Source organism: Elephantulus edwardii, unplaced genomic scaffold (genome assembly GCF_000299155.1).
Source record: "Elephantulus edwardii isolate Elephantulus edwardi_28Jun2011 unplaced genomic scaffold, EleEdw1.0 scaffold00296, whole genome shotgun sequence".
Taxonomy (NCBI): Eukaryota; Metazoa; Chordata; class Mammalia; order Macroscelidea; family Macroscelididae; genus Elephantulus; species Elephantulus edwardii.
In genome coordinates, this window is record NW_006400046.1 from 2,039,152 (window position 1) to 2,056,169 (window position 17,018).

Consider the following 17,018-nt stretch of genomic DNA (forward strand, 5'->3'; position numbering starts at 1 on the left):
CAAATACTGTCGAGCCAGAATGTTAGCTGAAAGATGAAGGCATGCCTGAGCCAAGCCGCGGTACTTTCAGTTGCTTCTCGTACATCTGAAAGGTGGACAGTGGATAAGGAAGACTTAAGAAAAACTGAGGATAAGACAGGGTTCAGATCCGTTGCTCATGGGGTGTCTGTGGGTCACACTCAACCACACCTAACAACAACCGCAAGAAAAATCAGTGCCTTTGAATTGTGCCGTTGATGAAGAGTATTGAATATACCACAGACTGCCAAAAGCACAAACAAATCTTTCTAGAAGGAAGTGCAACCGGAGTCTTCCTTAAAGGAGAGGATGGTGACATTTTGTCTTTCTTACTTTGGGCATGTTATCAAGAGGGGCCTGTCCTTGGAGAGAGACATCGTTCTGGGAAAGATAGAGGATCGGCAAAAGACAGGAAGCCCTTCGGGTGAGGGATTAACTCAGAAACCGCCACAGTGAGCTTGAGCAGGACAGAGATGGTGGGGAGGGTGCAGCATAGAGCAGAGGTCCAGTCTGTAGCTGATAAGGTCACTATGAGTCATAGTCAACTCCATGATACCTAACAATTTCACTAAAGGACAGTGTTTCCGGTTTTGTTGTGGTTTATCTTGGTTATCTAGTGCTGCTGTATCCAAGGTATTATAAGGATGGTGTCTTGGTGTCTTTTAGAAAGAGAAATTTATTCTCTTACCATTTGGGAGACTGGAAGTCCAAAATCAAGATACTAGCTGTTGTTGTTGTTGTTATGTGCCGTCAAGTTGCTTGTGACTCATAGCAACTCTGTATACAACAGCTCTGAACCCTGCTCTATCCTGAGCCAACCTCACTGTCTCTGACACACCTATCTCTATTACCCTAGTCACTGAGTCAGTCCATCTCATCCGGGGTCTTCCTCTCTTTTGCTGTCTGTCCACCCTTCCAAGCATGATATCCTGCTCCAGGGATTTGTCCCTCCTTGCAACATGTCCAGTGTATGTCAGATGAAGCCTCAGAATCTTTGCCTCCAAGGAGCAACCTGGTTTCACCCTCTCCAAGACAAAAGTGGTCTGTTTTCCTAGCAGTCCATGGCATATTCAATACTCTTCTCCAACACCACAACTCAAAGGCATCAATTCTTCTTCTATCATCCTTAGTCATTGTCCAGCTTTCTGATGCATACCAGATAATTAGTAGTTGCTTATTAAATGGACTGCCAAGAGAAGAAACCGTTCTGTCCTGGAGAAGGTGAAACCAAGCTGCTCCTTGGAGGCAAGGATTTTGAGGCTCCCTCTCACATACTTTGGGCATATGGCCAGGAAGGATTGGTCCATGGAGAAGGATATCATGCTTGATGGGAAGAGGGACAATGCGGTAGAGGAAGATCCTGGATGAGATGGATTGATACAGTAATGGGGTAATAGGAATAGGTGTGTCACAGACAGTGAGATTGGCTCAGGATAGAACAGGGTTCAGAGCTATTGTGCAAGGGGGTCACCATAAGTCGCAGGTGACTTGAGGGCACCTAACAACAACGGGCCAGGCGCTGATCTCAGCATTGAGGAGTCGGATTTAAGCATTCCCTCCTCCCATTGGCTGTGCTGTGCCCACGCTGCAGGGTTCCTAAACTGCTCTGCTCTCTCAGCATCAGCTCCTCAGCTGCCCGGGTCCTTCCACCCAGCACTCACCTTCCCCAGGATGCCAGCCCTACCAGCCGCTAACGCTCTCATTTTCAATCAAGCACCGAGAATGAGGACATGAGTTGTGACCACACCGATCAGAGGCTGGCTCCTGCAGAGGCCAGCACAACGCTGGACGTGGGTCATTCGACACACCCCACTGAGGGAGACGCAGACCGTGAGACTGTAAACAAATGTGACAGAGAGTGTGCCGTACATGCTGGGGCTAGGCTGAGAACAGACTTGGTAAGGAGAGTCACAAGTGTCATGAGGCAAGAATGTAAATGGGGCGTTGGAAAGACACTGCTGAGCAAGTGGTGACCAAGCCAGGCCATTGAAAATAAAGTTTAAAACAAACAAAACAGCAACAAAAAAACACACCACCTCATGGGAAGGGGAAGTCCTAGAGTAGAATGTTCCAAGCAAAGGGAACGGCCTGTGCAAAGGCCCTGGGGTGGGTTGGAGCAGGGGGTGGTGGAAGAATGAGGACAAGGAGATGTTGGTGAAGTGTTCAGAGCCTTGTGGGACACAGCAAAGACTTTAGCCTTTGCTCAGAGAGTAGAAGGAACCACAGAAGGCTCCGAGCAGAGGAAGGGGATGCCCTGGCACGGGTACTCACTGGTGCCCTCTGGCTGCCAAGCTCATTATTTGTCCTCCAGTACATCTCAAATGAGCGTCTAATAGAGTCAACCTCCTGCAGTTACCAGGAACTGGGTTCTGTGCTAGCAAGATCTGGTCACACCAGAAACATAATCAACAGAGGAGCTAAGTCAGAGGTTGTTGCTCGTCCAGACAGACGTGACCTTGCCCTAGTTTCAGGTGAGGCAGGTGGAGGGAGAGTCCATGTACCCCAGAGAGCACTTACCAATACAGGGAAGGGGATGAAGTTGTCCTCAGTGCCTAGCACCGGGGCTGCTCGTGTTTTGTTCTTGTTGTTAGGTGCTGTTCAGCCAACTCTGATGCATAGCGATTTTATGTACAACTAACTGCATCCCTGCTACATCCTGTGCCATCCTCCCAATCTCAACTGTCCCTGAACCCATTGTTGTTGTCACTGTGTCAGCCCGCCTCACTGAGGGTCTTCCTCTCTTACACCCACCCTCTGCGTCACCAGACATGATGTCCTTCTCCAAATGCTGGCCCCTTCTGGCAACATGCCCAAAGTATATCAGGCAAAGTTTCATTGTTCCTTGCCTCTAAAAAGCACCCTGTTTGCACTTAGATAGATTTGTTTATTCTTTTGGTGGTCCATAGGATATTTGCAGGAGAATGATGGACCTTCATCTCCCGGGCGAATTACAGCCTCTGAAAATCCTCAGGAGGGAAGCTGTGAGTCAGTTCCAACTTGAGAGCACATAATAACATAACAATGGGATAGTCAGTTCTCATTTCCAACGTCACAACTTAAAGCCATCAATTCTTTGTTCTTTAGTATTCATAGTCCAACCTGCACATGCATATGAAGCAAGGACAAATACCATAGCGTGGAGTGTGTGCACCTTAGTCTTTAAAGTGACATCCTTGCTCTAGCACTTTAAAGAAGACCCTGATAGCAGGTTTGACCATGTTTGGGAGACAGAAAATAGCAACGATGTCTTACCCAGAAGATCCAGCAAGTCAGAGTATCTGGGGGCCACACTCATTACCAAAAGAGATATGGTCACCCCAAACTTTTCTGAGAGCACAACTTTGATCCTATGGAAAAAGGCAAACTGTCCTGATGGTGATTTTTTGTAAAACTTTGCTGCCATCTGCTGGACAGCCCTAATCACAACATCAAGTGTCTCTCAGACTGGGTGGGAGTGAACACCCAGCATCTTACCTGGCAGTCCTGTTACCTCTTCTGATGGACCACCTGCTCTTAGGGACCTTGCCAGAGGTCTCACACCCCAGTGACCCTGGGTTCACAGCAGCTCTGGCACCCCCTTGTTTTTCTCCCCTCATAGGTGCTGCGCTATTTTGACTACGTTTTTACGGGCGTCTTCACATTTGAGATGGTGATCAAGGTGAGTGACCGTGTGATGGAGGTAAGAGCTGAGCTTCTGAACACTCGAAGGCAGCCTGATGCAGAGAGCTCTCCTGGAGATTACAAATGTCCGACGTGCTTGAGGGGGCAGGAGCCCTGGTGGTACACCTGCTTGAACATTGGCTGCTAACCGAGTTAGCCAAAAAGGTTGACACTTTGACCCTACCATCTACTCTGTGGGAGACTTGAAAATCCTGTAGGGCAGTTCTTGTGTGCCTTGCAGGGGCCAGGAAGTTGCAACTGGCTAAAAAGAATGAGGCCCATATGGCTGGAGTGGGGTGAGCAGGCGGAAGTACATCCAGGGAGAAGGTTGTACAGGACCGTGTCCTCTGGGAGGACCCAAACTTTTGACCTGATGTTTTACTGGGAGCCCTGGAGGGAATTAACCTGACTCACGTGCTCACGGGCGCCCCTAGCGGTTTTAGAAGGAACTGGCTGGGTACTGAACCAGATGGGAACAGGTAAGGGCGGGACCAGATGAGGACTTGAGGACCAGGACAGGTGCACCTCGGTGGGGTGGGCCGAGGGGTCTGAGTGCCCTCTTCTCCCGCCACAGATGATCGACCTGGGGCTGGTCCTGCATCAGGGCGCCTACTTCCGCGACCTCTGGAACATTCTCGACTTCATTGTGGTCAGTGGGGCCCTGGTGGCCTTTGCCTTCACGTAAGTCTCCTCATGAGGCCACCACTTGCCTCTGGGTCCCCCCCACCCCCGTCAAAGCCTGGGACATCTCCCTTGAATCAGGGGACAGTGGCTCCTGGCTGCGGGAGGCTCAGCATGCCACCAGGAAGAGCTTTTTGCATGATGCCAGCGTGGAGGGAGGAGGGGCAGGGTGGCCTCTGCCTCCTCCTGCAGCAACAGGCCCCAGCTCGTCGCCGGCCTCTTGCTGTGCAGCTTCGTAGACTAGACTCGCCGACATCTCATCCCCTTCCTCTCGGCGGCCCCCACCAACCACTGTCTCCTGGGGACCCCCTGGAAAGCCATCAGGAAACAAATGTGCATGAGGTTTCCTACCCCAGCCTGTGCCTGAAGCCCCACAGTTGTATACCTGGTGCCCCGTGCGTCTCACTGCCCCTGGCATCAGGGCTCCGCCTTCACAGAGGCGACTCCAGGAAGGCAGCCTTGGGCCCTACACCTTACAGCAGACTTAGCTTATGTTCCCCAGCATAGACATTTGGAGCAGGGGGAAGAGATCCCATAAGCCCCTATTTCAGAAACAAATCCTTTTGCGTAAACTGAACACCACATTGGTCCATCCCCACAAAGAAAGGTGTCAGGGAAGTTGTGGTCCCCTCTCAGCTCTTGTGAGAAATCAGGGGCATCCTCTCTTTAGATCCAGTTTGGGTGGGTCTTTAAATGGTCACCTTGACCAAAGTATGAGGCCTTGGCTTGTCAGAATGCCACAGTGCTGGCCTGTTTCCAATTAAAGGGCCATAGTGGGCTGTTCTGGGTCACCTCCCTTGGATCATAATAAGGATATTTTGTGTCAGAAGAATAAGAACTCTCTAGAATTTCTGGAAACCTTGAGCCTGAAAGAGATGGACAGTGAGAGGCAGAAAACGGGTTCCGATTTCCCCATCTATACCTTTTACTTCTCCAGTATCTGTTCTTTTTCTCTTTTTTGGTATGTCCCCACCACCCCCTCCTTTTCTTTCATTTTTTAATAAATGGAAGAGTCTGTGTTAAGGAGGGGGGAAGTCAGGAAGTTGGGATATTCTATAGGTAAAGCATTCAAACAAGGTAAAATATAAATTAAAGAGGAGTTTGTCCCAATGAAGACAAGGAGCTAATGGCCTTAATATATAAAAAGCAACAACAAATCAACAACAAAATGCTAAACTTCCATAATAATGGGCAAAGGCTGTTGAAAGGTAGTTAGTTCACACGACAGTGACAGCCAATAAAAATGAATACTAAAATCCACCTCATTGGAGCTCAAAGACACAGGAAATAAAAACATGCTGAAATTTGCAACCTAGTCCTAAACCTAGTCTTCTTTCTCACAAAGATGTAAAGATTAAACACATGCCTCTGGAAACTCTATGAACTTTGATAAATGTCTGTAGTTGTAGAGGGGCTTCAGGCCTTTTGTTCATAGGGCCGCTATGAGTCATGCTTGACTCGAAGGCAATTGACAACAACGTCATATGCCAGTGTAGTGAAAAGAACCCTCCCTTTCTCTCCAGCAGCTGTTTGAGTGGCTTCTGCAGGTTGTAGGTGGGCACCATGCTGGGCATTGAGAAAGTTGAAATTCTGGTCAAGCTATTAACATTAACTAGAACATACCAGAAGTCGGCCGTGTGTCAATCTGTCTCCTGAGGAAATAACCTTCCAATGTTTCTCTTGCTCAATATCTGTTTGTCTGTCTCTCTCACTCTCTCTCTGCCCCCACCCACCCCTTTCCCACCTTCCTTTCTGTTTCTGCCTCCATCTCTCTCTTTTGCTCTTTTCCCCCTCCTCCTTCCCCTGGTCATTCTCTGTGGTCCTTCGTTTCTCTCTCCCTCTGTGGCCACAGCCTCTGTCTGATGTTTGTCTCTGTTTGTTGTCTCTCCCTCTCTTTATCTCACTCTCCTTTTCCCCTTTCTTTCTTCCCTCAGTATTTTTATTTCATTCTGTAGTCAGGGAAGCCATTCAAGGACTCCCCTCATGCCCCATGTCTATTTTTCATGGTCTCTCTCTGAACGTGTCTCCTCTCTCCCCCCTCCTTTTTTTTTTGTTTTCCTATAATATTCTCTCTCCTCTCTCTCTCTTTCTCCCTCTCCCATGCTTTTCTTTCTCTTTTTCACTCTCTATGCTTCTTGATTTATCTTTATCTCCCCTCTCTATCTGTCCTTCTATCTCTCTGCCTCTCCTCTTTTCTTCATCTCCTCCTCCTCCTCCCTTCTTCCTCCTTCCCTGCATCCCCTCTCTCTCTCTCTTTCACACACACACACACCTTCATCTTCCTTTCCTTCCCACCATACCCCAGCCTATGCCTTTGGAGAGAGAACCTGACCACCTTCCTCACCTGAGCCCTGGGTTTCCGGCTCAGTGTGGCCTGGAGCAGATGGGCATCCGGGGGTTCTGGCAGGGTGGCCTTCAGATCTGGACAGAGCCCAGGACACGGGGGGAGGGGGAGGTGCCGACGGGACTGCTCTCTCCCTTCCTTGGGCCTTTTGTCCCAGGGTCTGCACAGCAGCTGCAGGTGTCTCAGGGCCCAGGAGGTGGCACTGAGTGAACGCCCAGTTGTTAACGGCTGGGCGCTGGGCAGTGAGTTTGCCTGGCATGAACCCACTCAGTGGTTGTAGGGAGGATAGCATGGTGGACTAACCCCCATCTGAGAAGAAAACCTCGGGCTGTAGGGCAGGCAGCCCCAGCCTTACCTCCTGCTCCACTTTGGCTTCCAGTGTGGGAGGGGGTGGCCTTTGAAAGACCAGAGAACAAACCTTTCACCTTTGACCTTATGTCTTCAAAGGAAAGATTTTAAAATCACTCCATTTCTAGGCTTTCTGGAGTTAACAAATAGGTTCTGCTTTAAGCTTTGGTGGGCCTTAGTGTATTCCATGTTGTGCTGCTAATCTAAAGTTCACTGGTTCGAATCCATTGACCACTACACGGGAGAAGGACAGGCCTCCCCTCTCCTTACGGTTTCTGGAGTTGGAAACCCATGGAGGGTCTCTCTGAGTCAGAATCGACTCGATAGCAGTAGATTTTACATAAATCTAGAAAGAAAAATCCAATCTCTATCAAGGGGCTGGTTGAAAGAAGGACCCTGCCACAGGGAGCTGATTTCTCACATACCTCAGTTCTCTTTTTAAATAGGAAGTTGTACGAGAGCATTAAAAACAAGGCTACAGCTTTCCGAAATGCACGTGTTCCCTGCTAGTCAGCCTTGTAGGCTGGAAGTCAGGGCAGCGTGGAGCCACCTGTTTCCCGAAGAGCCCTGTCTGGAATGACTTTAATTCAGATACTAGGAAAAGGGAGTCCTGGTGTCATGGTGGTTAAGGACTGACTTCTAACCGAGTGGTCAGTGCACTGAACCGCTGGCCTCTCTGAGGGAGAAATGACCTGGTGTTTTACTCCCATAAAGACAGTGTGAAAGCCAGGAGGGGGCCACTCATTCCCCAGGGTCAGTGTGGGTCAAACTCGAGTCCAGAGCTAACAACAACATGCAAGGAGAGGAGCAGGACTCGAATTTGAGACCACCCACCCCACCCCTGCCCCAAGCGCCCGAAGGAGGTGTGACATTTTGCCAGTGAATTCCACATTGGTCCAAGGACTCTCGCAAGGTTTCAGCAGAGCTGAGAAAGAAGATTAGCTAAGGAACATCTTTATGCAACTGGCAAGAGGATAGGAAGGGAGACCCTGAGACTCCCACGCACACACCTGTCATGCCCTCCCCAGCTCACTGCTAAGAATCCATCTGGTGCTGCTTCTCTTCCCCCAAGTAAAAGGCTGGAGGCCAAGCGTAGCTGGCAGCGCACCTGGATCAAGCGACTCCTGCATGCCAGGAAGCCAGAGAAGGAATCCTCAACCTCCTCCATTTCCCTCTAAAAAAATTTATGACTTCTCCTTCTCTAGATTCCTGACACCTCCTGCCTGTGAAAGTCTCTCCCCTTCTAAGTTCACGGTCCTTTAGATGATTGATGGTAGAAACAGGCTGCCCAAAAGCCCAGCTCCGGGTCCTTCACTTCCTTCCTTTCCAGTCTTTCAGTTTGCTCTGTCCTGTGTGCCTGTCTATCCACATACAAGACCGAGGACCCCAACAGGTACTCGGCTAGCCTTACTGTTCTAGGAAAAGGCTCCCACCAGTCTGTGATTTCTCTTCAGCTGTTCAGTTCTCTTGTATTTATTCTTTGTTCTCGGTTTCCCTGATAGAACAGAAGATTTTTAACTTGATAACAGAACAATCAGCCTCCATATATTAGTCTCCACAGCTTCCCGTCTCAAAAGGCCAGCTCTCTTATTATCCCCATATTGCCGGTGGGGAAACTGAGGTTCAGCAGGATTGTGATAGGAAGTGAGTGCAGCACTGGGTGGGTTCATCAGACTTCCAGACCTGGCCACGGAGACATTCGCAAGTTAGCCAGATGAGAGTGTGGAGCCAGAGGGGCTGCATTCCCCGCCGTGCCAGCAGGGCCCTGTGATCCAGGGCACTTGGGGCTTTTTCCTGGAACCTGGGCTCTGGATCCCCACTGGAATCCAAGGCCGTTCCTTTCCTGGTCAAAAGGAATCTTGCTGTTCTGGCCTGTAGGGCTGGAGGCAAGAATTCCACCCCTGGTGCTGTGATTCTCGCTCCCCCTTGAGTATGGTTCTCCAGGGGGCGGCGTCAAAGCTCTCCAGACAGTTTCCACCCCTCTTGCACCTTCCCCTGCCCCCGAGGATCTGTACGTGTGTCCTGCTCCATCCACTTGACTGTCCCGTGTCCATGGCAACCACCATCAACACATCATCTCATGAGCCATTGTACATGATATCACGCTCCGTGCCCATGCGTCAGGCAGCCAACTGACATCTCTCAGCAGCTGGCAGATCATGATCCTGCCCTCACTGCCAAGAGTCCATCTGGTGCTGCCAGGCCTCCCCCCGGAGCAGGACGGCAGCCCAGCACAGCTGGCCACGCACCTCGACCAGGCTGCTCCTTGCCTGTGCTCTGGCGCCAGATCGCCCCAGAGCCAGAAAGAGCTCTTGGGCTGCTCCCTTTGTACCGCTGTCCTCAAAAGAGTCCCTGCCCCAGAGGCAGGGTTGCTTTTTTTTAATGTGTCTGATTAAATGTAAACAGCTTAGAGGACAAGTTCTACCCACCCCTGGGCTTGAATCTTGGACTGCTCCTTCTTGGCTGTGCCTCCTTGGGCAAATGTCTTGCCTGCACTGAGTCCTTAGTGCTCTCATCTGGAAAATGGGCTTAGTTAGGAGAGCTCTGGTGGCCGAGTGGCAAGGAGTTGCAACTACAATCCCAGAGGCGCACGGTTCAAATCCACCAGGTGCTCTGCTGGGGAAGGAGGGACAGTCTCCTCCTGTACCAGTCAGATCTGATTTGACGGTATACTCACACAAAAATAATAACATTTAAAAAAAAAAAAAGAAAAAGGAAATGGGCTTAGTTGTGCCACCTTGCCACAGGTACATGCAGTGCTGTTCAGAAAGACTAGTGCTTTTCACCCGCGGGCAGCAGATTAGCCTGTGGCCGCTAAAGGTCCTAGACTCTGTCGCTAACCCTCTCCACAGTTCCCCTGTGCATATGTCCTAGATACACTTAGCTTGAAAAGGAGCATGCTTGACCAAAGGAGCAAGAGAAGGGACCCAAAGCGAACATTTTTAGCCAGTGGGAAGGAGTCCTAGTGATAACAGCAGTTAAATGCCCGGCAGCTGTCCAAAAGGTCAGAGGTTGACACCGAGGGCAGCCTCCCTTTGGGAGAAAAATGTAGCCCTCTGCTTCTGAAAAGATGACAGCTTTGGAACCCTATGGGGCAGTTCAACTTTCAACTCCATCCTTTGGAGTCCCTATTAGAATCAACTTGATGGCAGTAGGTTTGGTTTTAAAGCCGTTGTGTCTCTTAAAAATGTATCACTAACTGGGAAGGGTCAGTCTTTGGAAAAGGACATCATGCTTGGAAGGGTCAGCAGAGGAAGGGAAGACCCTCAGTGAGTTAGACTGGCACAGTTAACAGTACCTGTGGACTCGAGCGTGTCAGAGCTGCTCCAGGTGGCACAGGATAGGACAGCATTCAGATCCCTCACTCGTAGGGCTCTATGAGTCATGGTCGACTAAACAACAGCCAGGAAAGGGGGCAGTGCAAACAGTGAGGAGCCTTGACCACCTGCCTGGCGACCGGCCTTCCACCATGCTGATGGACTTCCTAGCCTCCTTGATGTCCGGCCATGAGGACCAAGCGTGAGCTCAGAGATGAGGTGGGCCACCAAGTGCCAAGAGCTTTCTCCAGTTTTTATTAGAAGTTTCCACCCAATTCCATCCTAAATTGGGTTTCATACCCCCTCCCTTAAACTTATGGAGGGAGTCAAAGCCAGAACCACCATTTCTTGAGCCTCAGAACCCCCAGCCCTGTTTTACTGATGAGAGCAATAAGCAACAGAGCTTAGATCCAAGCCCAGGTCCCCCAGCTCCCAGCCCGCACAGTGTTCTGACTTCCTCGCACCACAACCTCTGGAGGAAAGAGGCCTCCAGCTCTTGGCAGTGACCTTCAGTGGCAGACTTGCCTTTTGGTAAATGACAACATTCTGGCTGCCCTGCTACTTGGAGACTTGGCTTTCTTGGTGCTGTCAGGCAGCGCCAAGGGCCTGCCGAGGGCGGGGGATTACAGGGGGAGGGCCTCCAGGTGGAAGGATGGACGTGGGCCAGAGCCCAGGCCTGAGGCGGCCCCTCCGGAGCCTGGGCAGACGGGGTGAAGGGGGTGTGCGTGTCTGCGTGTGTTCTGTGTTCTTTCTTCTGAGGCCACTTACGTACGATCTGTCTCTCCCTCCGACGCCACGTCACCCAGGAGCAGCACACGGTAAAGTCTGTCTCTTTCTCTTTCTCTCTCTGTCTGTCATTTTCACGTTCGCTATGCCCTGGCACAGACACGTTGATGCTGGGCCTGTTTCACAGCCTTGTGTCTCTGCTGCCGCCGTCCTGTTGATCCAAGTGACCAGGGCCTCGTCCACCTGCTCCCTGAGGAAGGGAGAGCCCTAGGCGGGTCTTGATCCTACCTACCTCCCTTAGCTAGGTTCTTGGCAAAGGAGAGAAGGGGCAGGAAGCGAACTCCTCTGGGTCTGTTGTCAGTAGGGCAGACAAGCCCCGGTAGGGCGGCTCTCAGGAACAAATATCTCAGGCTCCAGAAATCCCAACAGCTGAGACGTGTCCGTCAAAGGGGTATGGACGGAGGCCTGGAGGAGTACACACACCCTCGGCAGAGGGGGACTCACATCTGGTGACCTCCTGTGGGCACGTCTGTGCTTTCTGTAATGCCGCTGCCAACAGGGTTCTTTCTCAGCCTCTGTAGGGTGGGGAGCCACCCTCTGACACCGTAGAATCATTTTCAGGTCAGTGGCTATGCTGCCACCCTGCCCAGGCTGTGTTCCGTAACACAAGCTGCCTGGCACCCCAAGACCTTACCCAGTTCCACATACAACCCAGGTAGCCACTTACTTGATGTGTTTTCTACCAACATGTGGATTAAATTTTAGTTTCTTCTGTGCAAGGAAACTTCCTTTTGGAAAGAGCCAGTACTGGTCAGCTGACGCAGAAGGCCAGAGAACAATACAGCAGAAGCGACCTTCAAACTGGACTCTTTCTGAAAAAGGAGGGGAAAGTAGCACAGTCTGTAGGGCACTAACTCAGAGATCTGGGTCCACCAGTGACCCTGAAGGCAAAAGATGGGCAGTCCCTTCTCTGTGTGATTCACAGCCTTGGAAATCTGCTGGAGGGTGAGCTGTGAGTCGATTCTGACTCGCTGGCACTGAGGTTTGAGTGAGGCGTTAAAGGCGAAACCCACTGAAGGCTCTCACTGACAAAGCAGAAACCCAAAAGATGCTTGAAAAAGAAATTCCCTGTTCCCGGTATGACCCAGTTCCTTTGGTTCTGTGTCTGCTTTGGAGGCACAAGCATAAGAGAATGATGGCTCCAGTTCTAAATTAATATTCAGACCACTGAATCCTTTATCATGTCTGTGCATTATATATAAATATCATTTTTTTCCCTGCCAAGTCTGCTTCTCCTATTTATTCCTCAGAAGAAAAATAAAAGGGAATAGTGTAAAGCATAAGGCATGAAGAATGCTTTTTCACCTACGTGTCACGGGGCGGGGGTCTCTGGTCTCTGGGGCAGCTTGTACCCCAGAGGTACCCATAGGGAAGCACTGCTAGGAAAGCCCCAAAGACTGTCTCATGCAGGACTCCAGCGATATGTGAGACAAGGAACGAGATTAAAGGAGAAATGAACACTGGCGGGATATGGCAAAGATGAAGGCCTCGAGGAGTTTTCTGTCCAAAGTGGAATCCGGAGACAGAAGCAAAAGATGATTCCAGATAGCAGTCAGGGCTGGTGGGAGGCAAGGGACTGGGAGGTTGGGAAGACAGTGGATAAAGGGACATTTACTCTGGGAATTCTGTGCATGAAAGGGGCTGGGCATTTCTGCCAGTGGGAACAATATCTGCCAAAGTAGATAAAAACAGAAGAGTGTGGCTTGGGGCTGGGGTTGAGCGCTGATTGAGAATGGAAAGGTAAGCTGGGCTCGATTCTGACAAGCCCCAGGAGCCTACTGAACTTGTTCTTGTAGGAATTAAGATTCTCTCGGGGGGATAAGTAAGGATGTGGCTGGCCACTGGCTTTGGCCACTGTATACAGGAGAGAGAAAGGGAGAAGGAAGAAGTCAGGAGATGGATGTAGAGGGTTGAGCGAACATGCTGACCATGGACAGATGGTTGAGATGATCAGGGGTATGGCAGGGCACTGACCAAAACTATCTGGTTTGGGCAGCTGGGTGAGTGGTGAATTTCATTAACTATAGCACATTGTTTGCCATGCCCTAACCCTCCTTCTCCCAGGGAGGACTGAGTCAAGGCAGGCCAGACAGATCCTGAACGAATGCCTGTTAAGTAGCTCCCTGGCAAAGATGGACTAAGACTCCTCAGGAATGAGGCAATGGTTCAACAGAAGCCTTGATGATACAGTTCTTTCCTCCCCTGTGGGGTCAGAGAATGGTGGAGAAAAGAGATCTTGATTCATTGGACACTTTAAATAAAGCATGTTCGTGAATCCTCCTGGAAGGGGCCATATCCCGCAAGGACCACCCCCAAAACCAGCATGAAGGGGACACCCAAATAGTAGGGGATAGGGAAGGGTCAGTAAGTGCCTTTTCCCTGGGTTTAAAGCCGCTCTTTGCAGCTGCCCAGGCTCTGCCAGGTGGCAGAGAGGCACTTGCAGTTCCAGGCCGGTGCCTGCCAGCTCTCCTTCAGCAAAACCTGAGACAGACTAGAACCACAAAAAGCCATCTGCTCGCTCAGTCCCAAGTCCAAAATTAGCAGGTGGACTGGACCACTCTTCTCGAGAGAAGTTCAGGGCTATACCAGACACCCCAGACTCTTGAGCCTTGGAGGGGGAGGATCACGTGGAGCTGCAGGACCCCCAGCATAAAACCTAACCTTGCTCCTTTTCTTCCCTTCTCTCCACCCTAACATCCCTCCACAGTGGCAATAGCAAAGGAAAAGACATCAACACAATTAAATCTCTCCGAGTCCTGCGGGTGCTACGACCTCTTAAAACCATCAAGCGGTTGCCAAAGCTCAAGGTGAGACTTGGGGGTATGGTGGTATGGTCAGGGTTTGTTTTTAAAATTCATTCTGCCAAAGATTAGTAGCTGGCCAGTTATAGTAAATCTGAAATCAGTGTAGTCCCAGATGCGCACCTTGCTGTTTAAGTCTATGATTTCTAGCATCAACAGCTCCTCCTTGGTTCCGTTTCCCAGTTCCTCTGTGTCTCTTGGGTTTGGTGATTTACTGGAAGGTCCTCCAAAGACTCATACATCACTTTGGGTACGCAGGCCAGTTTTGCAGAAACTGCTGATCAGTGGGCCAAGCTGCTTGCAGCTGAATACTTAGTCCACAGAATATGATATTTCAGTCCAGACAACTTCTCATCCTCCAGCAGGCTTGGGCTAAGTCAGCAAGTCATCCTGTCGCTCCTGTGTTGAAGTCTTCACACACTCTCACAGGGTGGAAAGCGCTGTCTTATATTGGTCCCACAGCTGTTGATGATTTGCAAAACCATATGTCTGGAGGAAGCTGGAGACCATTTCCCTAGCAGGCACTAATGTAATGGATAGAAAAGCTGATTTTTAAAGTAATTTACTGACAATATAGGGTTGCTGTGTGCAATTGAACAGGGAGCGTCACTGCTCAAGCACTCTTACAAAAAAGGCTGGATTTAGGGGTGTTCCTAATAACATCATAGACATCATCCTGTTGTATGGTGCTAACAAATCCGTTCCAACTCATAGCAACCCATGGCCTGGTACCACTGTCCTCAGGATCGTTGCTATGCATCAGCCCACTGTGGCAGCCACCACCCATCTGTCTCACGGAGGGTCTTCCACTGACCCTCTACCAAACGTGATATTCTTCTCTAAGTACGGTCTCTCCTGATAATATGTCCAAAGTGTGTTAGAGTCTCACCAGCCTTGCCTCTGACAAGCTTTCCGAGTGTACTTCTTCCACGATAGAGCTGTTCATTTTTCTGGTAGTCCATAATACACTCAGTATTCTTTGTTAACACCGTAACTTGAAGGCATCGGTTCTTCAGTATTCCTTATTATCCCGCTTTCACATACATTAGGAAATTTGAAATTTGCTTGAGTCAGGGACACCTTAGTCTTCAAAATTACATCTTTGCCTTTTTTTTTCTTTTTCAAGATGTCTTTTACAGCAGATTTTCCCAATGGTCTGCATCAGTGATTTCATATTACTCGGGTAAACCATCACCTTTCTCTCACATACTTTGGATATGTTATCAGAAGGGTCAACAGGGATAGTAGAGGGTCAGTGAAAGAGCAGATGACCCTCAGTGAGTTGAATTGACACAGTGACTGCACATGAGCTCAAGCGTGTCAGAGATTGTGAGCACAGAAGAGGATAAGGCAGGATTCAGATCTGCTGTTCAGAGTCCCTCTCAGTTGTAGTAGACTGGACAGCACCTCACAGTGACCTAAGTTCAACCTCTGTGAAAGCAGCAGCCAAGAAATCAAAAGACCTATTGCATTGGGGAAATTGGCTGCCAAAACATCATTAGACTGCTAAAGAGCAAGCATGTCACTTTAAAGACTAAGGTGCATCTCACCCAAGTCATGCTGTTTTCATTTACATGTGAAGGTTGAACTATAAGTAAGGAAGACCATAAAATTGATGTCTGAATTATAGTGTTGGTGGAGAATATTGACTATACCGTGGATTGGTGAAAAAACATTTTTTTTTAATCTTAGAAGACAAAATAGGAAGCCAGAGCACTCCTTAGAGACAAAAATGGGGAGACTTCATTTCATATACTTTGGGCATATTATGTACAAGGAGGGACCAATCCTTGGAAAAATCATCATGCTTAGAAAAGTAAATGGTCGGTGAGCTCTAGTAGCCTCATGACAAGAAGTTGCACTGCAATCCCAGAGGTGCACGGTTCAAATCCACCAGATGCTCTGCTGAAGAATGAGGGGCAATCTCCTCCTGTACTAGTCAGATCTGATTTGACAGTACACACAAAAAAATAATAAAATAAAAAAATTTAAATAAAAAAGACAGAAAGAAATAAGAAGTAGATGGTCAGTGAAAGAGAGAATTCTCAACAAGATGGGTTGGTGCAGTGCCAGAAGCAGTGGGTTTGCGCACAGCAAAGTCTGTAAGGACGGGACAGGGTGAGGCGGGGTTGCGTTCTTTGGTATGTAGGATACATAAGGTTGCTGTGATTTGCAGTCAACTCAGTAAACATTTAGCAAAATGTCATTTGATTTCTTGAGTGCTGCTTCCATGAGCATCGATTGTCTATCCAAGCAATGTGAAATCATCGAGAACTTTAATCTTTTCTCCATTTACCATGATATCGTGAGGACTTTTCTTTTAAGTACAATCCAAACCGAAGGCGGCAGTCTTTGAGATTCAGGAGTCAGTGCTTCAAGTCGGCTTCACTTTCAACACGCCTCTGTACCCTCTGTGTGCTGAAGCTCGTTAATGAGTCTTCTAATTCTGATGCTGTGTCTTCTCATAAAGTCCGTTTTCTCCAAATGCAGATTTGATAAATTGTGATAAAGGAAGACAGACTTGACACACACCTTTCCTGATTCACAGTATCCTGCGTTTCATTTGGAACAACTGCCTGTTAGTCTCTGTAGAGATCCTACATGAGCAGAGCTTAGGGGTCTGGGTTTCCCATGCTTCACAATGTTGTTGTTGTGGTTATGTGCCATAGAGTCGTTTGCGACTCATAGTGACCCTATGTACAAGAGCCCTAAATGCTGTTCTATCCCGTGCCAACCTCGCTGTCTCAAATACATTCATTCCCACCACTCAACTCACAGAATCGATCCATCTCATCGAGGGTCTTCGTGCCGTCCCTCCACTCTCCCAAGCATGATGTCCCTCTCCAAGGACCAGTCCCTCCTTGCAACATGCCCAGAGTATGTCAGATGAAGCTTCAGAATCCTTGACTCTAAGGAGCATTCTGGCTTCACCCTCTCCAGGACAAACCTGTTTGTTCTTCTAATAGTCCATGGTATATTCAACACTCTTCTCCAGCACCACAGCTCAAAAGCATCAATTCTCTTTCTATCATCCCTACTTTGTCCAACTCTCTGTTGCATAGC

General features: G+C 49.2%; 1 protein-coding gene across 1 annotated transcript in view; it reads left to right on the forward strand.

Moving 5' to 3' along the window:
• The window catches only part of CACNA1A (calcium channel, voltage-dependent, P/Q type, alpha 1A subunit), a gene marked incomplete at its 5' end in the record, with an annotated part of 317,117 nt that overhangs the window by 232,303 nt on the left and 67,796 nt on the right, over positions 1 to 17,018 (forward strand). The window contains 3 exons of the mRNA XM_006900825.1: positions 3,617 to 3,676; positions 4,253 to 4,359; positions 13,862 to 13,961. Coding sequence (XP_006900887.1) covers positions 3,617 to 3,676; positions 4,253 to 4,359; positions 13,862 to 13,961 — 267 coding nt within the window. The remainder of the gene's footprint in view (positions 1 to 3,616; positions 3,677 to 4,252; positions 4,360 to 13,861; positions 13,962 to 17,018) is intronic.